General features: G+C 36.2%; 1 protein-coding gene across 1 annotated transcript; it reads right to left on the bottom strand.

Moving 5' to 3' along the window:
- LOC109229372 (uncharacterized CRM domain-containing protein At3g25440, chloroplastic) lies at nucleotides 563–6,885 on the bottom strand. The gene is made up of 6 exons (XM_019394792.1): nucleotides 6,660–6,885; nucleotides 6,246–6,591; nucleotides 4,504–4,905; nucleotides 3,013–3,406; nucleotides 1,405–1,554; nucleotides 563–1,149 (listed from the first exon to the last, which is right to left on the bottom strand). Exons 1-5 carry the CDS (start codon nucleotides 6,740–6,742, stop codon nucleotides 1,448–1,450), a joined length of 1,332 nt encoding a protein of 443 aa, XP_019250337.1. The 5' UTR covers nucleotides 6,743–6,885; the 3' UTR covers nucleotides 563–1,149; nucleotides 1,405–1,447.

Here is a 10,062-nt window from a genome sequence, read left to right as displayed (position 1 = left end):
CTAAATATATACCTGCGGTTATTTTGAAATTACAAGTCCATAATACTCTTGGTGGGTTGTTTCTATATTTTCTATCTTTACCAGTACTCCTACTTCTTTTGTGGAAATATAATGTGCAGGAGCTTTGTGTTCAATTTTTTTGAATTTTATTTTGGAAACTACGTCTTCTTAGAAACATGCTAGAATCAAAAGTAGTCTTAACGATTTTGCACTATATATATCACCAGGTGCCTATCTCCTGCTGGCATTCAGCAGGGGAGATCTGATGATCATACAGGAACAAGTTTGAATAATTTTGTTGAAAGTGATCGTGATTCTGCTCCATCGTCTCCTCATTGGAGAAAATTTCTGCAAATTCAAGAGCATTGGTTCCAGTTACTGCGGTAAATGCAGAAGCCCTGGTCGTAGTTCCATTACAGAAGCCCAAGCGATCTGAGGCCACACAGCGTCGAATCCGTAGACCTTTTTCTGTTGCGCAAGTGGAAGCACTTGTTCAACCTGTTGAGAAGCTTGGAATGTTTAGTATAACCATAATTAGTGCTGAAATGAGCTATGCTGTGTATGGGATTCTAGATTATTATTGACTTTTATTATAAATAAGGTATTTATTTCTTCACAAAATAGCACCAAGTGAGTGCTATGTATCTGTACAACGAGTTACAGCTCTTGGGATCTCAAAAAAAAAAAAAAAATCATCAATCTATCAAATTTCATTAACGTCATCACCCAAACTCCCCCAAGTGATAATGAAGTACAACGTGGGTCGGGCTGCAGACTTCTGATTTGTTTATTCAGTTTTTCAGTTATTGTTCTGTTGTTTGGCAGATGGCGTGATAACATAGAACTTATGTCGATTTGAAGGTATAACATTTGTCACTGTCTCTTGCTATTTAACATCGCACATCCACAGCCAATTGTTGTCTTGCCTGTCGGGATCTCTCTTCCAATTTCGACTTTTATGCTTTGCTTTCTTAATTAGCTAGTTCATTCTTGGCATGAATAATTTTACAATCTGAGGTGTCTTATCCATTTGTTGCTTCTTCAAGCAGCTAAGAAATCATTTGGTTTTTAAAGTGGCGTACTTGCATGCATCTTGTATGTAATTTCCTTTACATCTCCAATACTTTAACAAAATCTTCTGTGAATGACCTGGAAAGGAGAAAAAAAAAAAATAGTCATGAGCCATCCTCTTGAATCTTGATACACAGTAATCACATGGCATTGAGTTTAATTGACGGCTGTTATCAGGATAAATGGAAAACTCTGGTGTACACAGCAAGAATATCTCCTCAGCAGAGGGGCGAGCCCGTGCCGCAGGAGCTCTTGGACAGAGTCCTCACTGCCCACGCTTACTGGTCCCAACAGCAAGCCAAGCAACAGATGAAACAGCCATCGTAGACTTACCTTTGTAACTCGGCCCACCAAGACTTAAGTAGATCGGAAGAAATCATCTAACATTCTTTGTCTCTACTATGATTTGGACGCATGCTATCCCCCTTGGCGACGCTTTTCTTTGCAGACTCCCATTCATCAAATATGAATTATGCCAGTTATCTGCAAAATAGGAAGAGGAAAGATAAAAAGAACTAATATCAGCTAATATATAAATATATACAAGCAGCAGAAAATAATTCAAGATCAATCAAACTCATAAAATATACAGTTGATTTCATATATATCCAGAGAAGAGATTGAAAAATTATGAAATGGAAGTTGCTTAAAAAGAATCCAAAGGTACTGCAACAACTCCAACTATTATTTACTACATTAAGAGCTTTAAATAGTATGTCTTTGGGAAAGTTAACACATACAGATAAAAACAGAAAGGTATTACTACTACCTTCTTTCCTAGTTAAATCTGAAACGAGGTTGGTGTACCATTCACCAAAACACTTCGGCCACCATTGTTCAACGAATCTTATGAGCAACATGACAGGCATAAAATATCCATACCAACTAATACTCAAAGAACACAGTATCTAGCAACTACTTGAAAGGGTAGAAAGGTCTTGCAGCATGATGCAGAAACATATTTTGAATTCTTAGATGTGTAAGCCAACGATAAGAAGAATCCTAGCATCTATAGTTAAAGTAGATACCATTAGTATTTATTGCCCAAACCGTCATAGTTGGCATTTCATATTTTAGAAGCAAGCAAGGGTCGATCGATAAAATAAAGTCAACTACCTCAAAAAGCACTATGCTGTGAGATAAATTGAGCTGGAAAATAAGCTAAGTACTACATAAGGTCAAAATGTAAATCTGAGATGATCAGGACAACAAATTTGCTGGCTTGCAGCCAGTATTGACAAAACAAAGTATGAATTTTCCAATGTGAAATTCAAGAATTCAAGGTGAAAGCGGGAGTAGGGGAGAAGCTTAAGGGAGAGTTCTAGAATAACGATTCTTTAAAAAAGTAATCAGAGACATAAAACTACTTCACCTATGGGATAAAGAAAAAGTGGAAGAAAAAAAGATGAAACACTTTGCAGAACTAATTCCAAATTTGGTCCCAGTGTCAGCAAAAGGTATATATATACAGCAAAAACTTACTCACCAGGAAAATATCTGGCCTTTGCTTAAACCAACCTGAACATGAATGTCATTTATTGCAGTTCCCCGGGAATGAAACTTGTGCCATTGGAATCAAAACCCATAACCAAATTTTGGCCATGAAGATATTGTAGAAGCTTTAGAGAAATCCTTCAGCCATCAATTGAAGAAATAAAAAGTCGGATTCTATCGTCAAGTTACAAACTTCAAGAATTCAGGTCAGATTATAACCAACACAAGGTGGGAAGGATCCCCCAGATAATCTCACTGGCAATCCCTCTTGTTAGGGTCTAGTGTCAATACAAGGAATCCAATTGGAAAGGTCAACTATAATTTAGAATCAGAAATTTTAAGTTAACCTATATAATTAGCTCATGAAACTACCTGAACAAGAATTAAAGCCGCATTATTTCAGGTCTCAATCTTTAAATCCAAGATATTCTTGACTACCAGGATTACCTTTGGAATATCTACTAGTATTTCCGTGTATGCTACTTGAGTAATTAAAAGAGTTTCCCTCCCCAGAATCCAAGTCATCACTATTTGATTCGTCAGTATCCTCGAATTCAAATTCGCTTAAAGACTGGTTGTCATCAGAACACTTATCATCACTTTCTGACAACTCGAGATCCGAGGGATTAGTTTCGCTTGCTGAATAGTTCTCCTCTCCCATTTCAGCATTTCGTTTTTCTCTTACACTTCTTGAATCATCAAGGATGGAGTAAGCACTCCGATTATTTGGGTCACCGTATAGGGCAACATGTCTGTAGTAGAGTTCAAGTTCCTTCTCAGCAATGGCAATGAAACGTCTCACAGACTCAAGTGATTGCTCATACTTGGACTTTTCCAACGCCTGAAGAAAGAGAATTGACCAATAATTCTTACCATGCTTGATATTAAAATAGATAAAACAAAGATATAGGTAAATAAGTCAGAGTCAAACAGTATTAAAAGTCAAAATCTTATATCTTAAGTACAGTGAACTGATTCCCAAAGAAGGTAGCATTAATTTAAACATGTGAAGAACAAAGTATGGGACTAATAAACTTCTCTGACAAATACTTACCTTCAAAAAAAAAGTTTTGTGAGTTGACAGTGATGGCAAAAAAGGTAAGTATCCAAAGGCACATTTGCAGAATAAGACCGTTCACTATGTTTTGGTGAATATAAAGTAACAGATAACTAACTCCAAGTTCAGTAAAAGACATTTTAGGCATACATCCCTGAGAGAAACAGATGATGCAAAGCTCGCCACGTTTAATCTCAATTTCAAACTAAACAATCACCAATTGAAAAACATTGTGCAACCAAGTCTCACAGTTCCAATTATCACCAAACAAATTGCAAAAACCAAACCAATCTTTTTGTGTAAATTTCTGAGAAATGAAGTAGGAAAAAACGGTTGATGGAAAATGAGGAAATTGCAAACTGACACAGGGTATATATGGTGCAGTGAAGGGTCAGGTTCTTTTGTGATGTAGATTGTAGAGTGAATAACACAAGTCACAAAAGGATAGAAGAGTGGCTGTTGAGGTGTATTTCAGATGATCTACCCTGATATATCAACTCAACTGCATCTATAAGCCAGGTCAACAATAAGCTGCATTACATGGACTTGGCTACGGGTATGTACAGGATATGTGCATCTGGTACGGGTACATTCAGTTTTTGCTAATTTTTAGAGAAATTTGAAGAATCCGCACAAGTACCCACGCCCATGTCATACCTGCTTGGCATAGGTACATCAAGAGAAAATGAAGGATCCACGCAAAATAGACTATAAGTAGAAAAGTCAATCGATGGAGAATGACAGTGAACGTGCGGGAACGAGTAGATTTTCTTAATAGAAGGGCAATGCACAATGAGACTTGAGAAAGTAAACTTGTGCATAAGTACATGATGATAAGTAATTAATTGGTAACTGTAAACAATCAGCTCAAACAAACTTACCCTCTTCTTAGACAGTGTATCAATAGGAGACATAATTTTGGGCTGCACATAATCCCTTCCCCTGTAAAAAACTATTGTATCATCCCCAATTATTTGAATTGGGATGCCACCACTCAATCTTGCAATTTCATCGGCATATTCTTGGATTTGACCAGGTTTGGAGGAATTGCATATGACTTTGACAGTTTCATGCTTTTTCCAATGTAGATGCATATTGAGAATAACACCTCCAAAGACTCCCCTTCTGCCAATTGGCACATAATTAGACTTTTTCTGTGCCATCTTTTTGATATAGAATCGTTCCTCACCAGTGAGAAAATGCGGCTTAACCTCAGGACCTTGAACTTTGGGAACCTCATAACGCTTTAATCTCTCGATTAGCATGGCTTCTTTGACTTTTGCCTGACCAAGACAAAACATGTCAGCTTTTGTTAAAACCAATAGTTACAACGGGAAATGGAAATAAAACAAATATTAGCTTCTACAAACACAGACATAGGGTGACCACACCGAAATCTTCACATCCCTAAACCAGGAAACAGGTAAGATAGCTACAAAACCTAAATTAAGAAATGTCATCCGTCCCTCAGTGAGGCCGCAACCAAGCATACAAGCACTTGCTGTAACTTGGTTAGAGTAGATTGTAGGCTATACAAAAGTCAAAAGTAATTAGAAAGTGAACAGGCTCCTATCTTTCTCCAATCTCCAGAAAAATAACTTTACTAAATAAGTATTTCCAAACTGAAATAATAGCCAAAAGAGATCTTCTTTACAATTACTACCACGATTAAGCTACCAACAACACAGCCAACAAAAGAAGGAAAAAGACAAAGGCGGCTTCATAATGCTTCTCCGGTCTCACTCTAATTTCCGAGTACCAAATGAGAAGATGTAATATAAAAGATCATTCAAGAAATTTAACAATCACAAAACACATGAATAAGTTTTCTTTTTTTCATTTTCGACCAGCTTCCTTATCTTCCTTCCAACTTGCCCTTCTAATGTCTTTTCTTGTCAACCAAATTGAAGAAAATAGGTTACAACCCATTCCAAGATTCATATTAGATCATAACGCTACCCAAGTTCTTCAATGAAGTTCATTCTATATGCTATTGCGGATTATTAAGCCAATACCCCCTTAGTTTCAGTTTATTGTGACACCACTTCCCTTTTAATCCGTTTCAAAAAGAATGACCTCTTTCTAAATTTGAAAACAATTTAACTTAAACTTTCCATTTACCCTTAATGAGAAGCTTTTATAGCCACACAAACGTTATGGCATGTCTAAGACTACAAGTTTCAAATGTCTTATAATATTACACAAATGTTATATCATGTTTAAGACCACAAGTTTAAAAGCCTTCCTTTCATTTTTACTCTCTGCCTAGTCACATAAAATAAAATCGATGGGAGCATAAAGATACAATCATATGGGTCCAAATGGAGTGAAATGGTTATTCGTTTGGGATTGAGGCATAATTGTATTACTCCCTCAGTTCCACTTAGTTAGACACTATTTTCTTACTAATTCGTTCAAAAAATGACACATTTATATATTTCCTTAATGAGAAGCATTTCTAGCCCCACCAATGTTATGACATGAATTATATCACAAATTTTAAAGTATTGGTTTCTTTCTTAAACGTCGTGCCGAGTGACAAACAAAGTGGAACAGAGAGTAGTAGTGATAATAATCAATCAGTGGCTCCTAAAAGTTAAATTAGCAAAAAACATTAGCTTACATTGTCAATCTTCTGCTTAATTCTTTCTTCAGGAGTATCAAACTTCTGCTTCTTTTTCTTCCCCTTAACACCAAGCCTTCTTGGATCTCTCTTATTTGCAGCTTTTCTCTTCTTCTTATCTCTCTTCCTTTGTAGCTTCAGCCTCTTCTTTGTCTTCCATTTCTCCTTCTTTGGTGCCTCCACTTCATGTGTCTCAAACTTGGGCTTCCCATCTTTTGTTATCACAAAATTCACACTCCCATGGCTAAAGCCTCTAAATTCCCAAAATGGGTTTTTTGGGGTTAAGTTATTTTGAGACACTAGCCTTGATAAGTAAAAAAAGCTTTCTGGGGTCCCGAGATTTGGCCTAAATATGGAGAAAATAATCAGAAACAATAAAAAGATAAGAATTTTAAAGATAGGTTTTAGCTTTACCTGTAAGAAGCAGACGGCAGTGGCTTTTTGAGAAGTGAAAGAAAGGGAAGTCGTCGAAAGCCTCGAAGCACAAGATTTGCCATACGACGTCGTCAGTCGCCTTAACAGGGGGGCTGCCGGCGAGCTACTTCACGGCAGCGGGAACAAAATAAGTACAAAATAAAAGGAAAATTACGCGGAGACACAGAACTTAGCAAAAAATTAAACGGGTTGGATGTGATGATAATTTCTTTGGGGAAAATAAATAGATTTTCAAAATTCTTGTTTTTATTAAAGATACTTTAAAAAGATTTGGTAAGTTTTATCATATCTTTTTAATAAAACTTACCTCCATTAGTTCACCATGTTTAATATATTTATATATATATCTATATCTATATTAAAAGCACCAAAGTCCTTAGCGAAATATTGTTTGCTTTTTTTACCCTTTGAAATATAATTTCATATTAGACGAAATAGTTATTTAATATTTCCTAATATTTGAGAATAAATATTTAATTATTTTTCCTATATTTAGGAATAGATAATTAATTACTTCCCTAATATTTAGTATTTCTTTCCATTACTTTTATGTTTTGAAGTCCTTTTTTTCCTCATAGTTTACGCATTCCTTCTTGTTATTAAATTTTAACGAATTACTTTTTGTAAGATTTAAGNTGAACTTCGAAATTTCAAACTTTTACTTCCGATGTTTAAACCTATCAAATCACGTCCGAATGACCTCAAATTTTGCACACAAGTCATATTCGACATTACGGACCTACTGCAACTTCCGGAATCGGATTCCGACCCCGATATCAAAAAGTCCACTTCCGGTCAAACTTCTCAAAAACCTTCGAATTTCTATCTTTAGCCAAATGACTCCAAAATGACCTACGGACCTCCGAATTTTACTTCCGATCGCGCTCCCAACTCCAGCCCAAATACACAATTCTAATTTCAGTCATTAAAATAATTTTTATTATTGACTGATAATTAAGTATTTATGTTGGATAATTCTTTCATTATAGAGTTAATTATACACGACCAATATTCATCTTTTTCAGGAACTTATACTTTTATTTGATAACTCAAAGATAAATTTTAAAGAAGTTTTTACTCATTGAGATAGGGTACACGCGTCTTTGCGCGTACCCTTAGACTAGTTATATTAAAAGCATCAAGGCCCTTAGCGAAATATCGTTCGCCTTTTTTACCTTTTAAAACATAAAGTTCACATTGGACAATATAGTAATTTAAGTATTTCATTAATATTTAATAAAAATTGAACAACTTTGTAATGTTCACGATATTATCTGGTAAATTTTTGCCAGAATTATTTGTTATTAAATTTTGTTTTACTTATTTGTTATAATTTTTCTTCATGTTTCTTACAAAAGGAAAGTCCTAAACTTTCGCTTCCCTTTACTCCACAGTCCACTGTAAATGACTTCTTTTGTTTGCATTAATTATTTGGTTAAAATTTTCTTCACGTTTCTTACGCAAGGAAAGTAACAAAAACAATTTCCTACACTTTAGCTACTGGGTTCAATCTCATTAACTGACCGTATGTATATTTGACTTTGGTTAAATTCCCTACTCTTTGGAGTAGTAAATATTTGGTATTTTTTTTTTTTACACTAGAATAGTTAATAACTTTTTTCCTAATCTTTTACTACTTTGTTCAACTCTCAATAATGACTTTATTTGTCATACGAGGAAAGTAAATACGCACGTACGCTAGGAAATTTTGTAGTTAGATTTGTAAGCATATAAATTTTATTAAAATTAAATTTATAAAATAATTTGGACTATATTTTAAATTCAAGATATATTGGTCCAAATAAATATATGGGCTAATATAATTGAATTAATTATATAAGTCCAATATATATGTTTAAAATACTACGAGGGTGAAGTCGAGAAGACGGTAGTTGCTGATGATGAGCCATTCACCGAGGCTAAGTCACACTTCGCTGATGCAAAGTTCTACTTGAAGAACCGCATTGTGAAGGAGCTGAAAGCTGATGATGGCATGAAAAGCAAGAATAAAGAGCCCTCAACTAAAAGAGAAGAGGTCACTACTGGTGAAGCCAAAGCTGTTAGTAAGGAGGTACAACCCAACGCGAATAAATCTTATAGAGGGAATATTACGTCTTATGGCAAGAAAGTAAGTCTGGCGCTCCAATATGTCCCTAAAAGGAAGAAAGATGAAGGTGAATCATTTAATCGCCAAGCTAACATTCTAAAGGAGTTAACTCTTCCGGTCAAACGAATTGAGGCAGTAAAGTCGTCCTCAATGCCATTTGCAGGGTTTGTAGCCCAAAATCGTTTGCAGAATGTGGCACTCCCTACAAAGCGAACAGATGAAGGTTTTGACCCTAACGCTTACAAGCTATTTGCAAAAGCTGGATACAATCCCAATGAGCCGTCAAAGTTAGGGAAGCTCCCATCGGAAGCTGCAACGAGGCAACCACGTGAAGGTTTGGGATACAAGCAACCGTCACCAGTGCGCATTTCAATAAGAAGGGCGAGCAACAACTATATCACTGTAGAAGATGAATCAGCCGCTTCTAACAAGCCTTCTGTCTTTGATCGACTTGGAAGATCACTTGTGAGGACCTCCGTGTTTGAAAGATTGGGTCCACTAAAGAAGGGGAACAAGTTCCGGAGAAATTTTCAAAGCATAAGAACACCCGCTTCACCCAAAATCCAGGAGATCTCTAAGGATTTCCAAAGTTTGGTTCTTTCTAGAATGAGGCGACAAACAAAACTTGTGGTTTCATGTAAAGAAGTACTGAAGGTAAAGCCATATATTGTGGTCTATACTAAGGAACGTGATGAAGACGAAGAAAGTGTAGGTTCTTCGTATCATGTTACTGGACAAATCAAGAATGGCATTCCATCTTCGATGGAAGATAATGCGGAATTGGAGGATGTTTCCCTGTGTTATCACATATCTTCCAATGATGGGGACCCTCAAGAAGATGAAGATGCGAAAGATGCTCCACCTCAACTTGAAGAAGGAGTGAAGATGACAGTTGATGCCTTAAAAGAAGTTAACCTTGGCACCGATGAAGAACCAAGACCCACCTACCTAAGTGCTTTACTTGAAGCTGACGAAGAGAGCACTTATATTGAATTACTCAAAGAGTTCAGGGATGTATTTGCTTGGAGTTACAAAGAGATGCCTGGCTTGGACCCGAAAGTAGCAGTCCATCACCTTGCAGTCAAATATGGTGCTCGTCCTGTTAAACAAGCTCAAAGGCATTTTAGGCCGGACTTGGTTCCCTTGATTGAAATAGAAGTTAACAAACTCATCGAAGCTGGCTTTATTCGTACCCAACATGGGTTTCAAGTATTGTCCCTGTAAGGAAGAAAAATGGCCAGATTCGAGTGTGCGTTGACATTAGGGATCTTAACA

Source organism: Nicotiana attenuata, chromosome 7 (genome assembly GCF_001879085.1).
Source record: "Nicotiana attenuata strain UT chromosome 7, NIATTr2, whole genome shotgun sequence".
NCBI lineage: Eukaryota > Viridiplantae > Streptophyta > Magnoliopsida > Solanales > Solanaceae > Nicotiana > Nicotiana attenuata.
The sequence above is the reverse complement of the archived record's forward strand: the minus strand, read 5'-3'. Positions and strand labels throughout refer to the sequence as shown.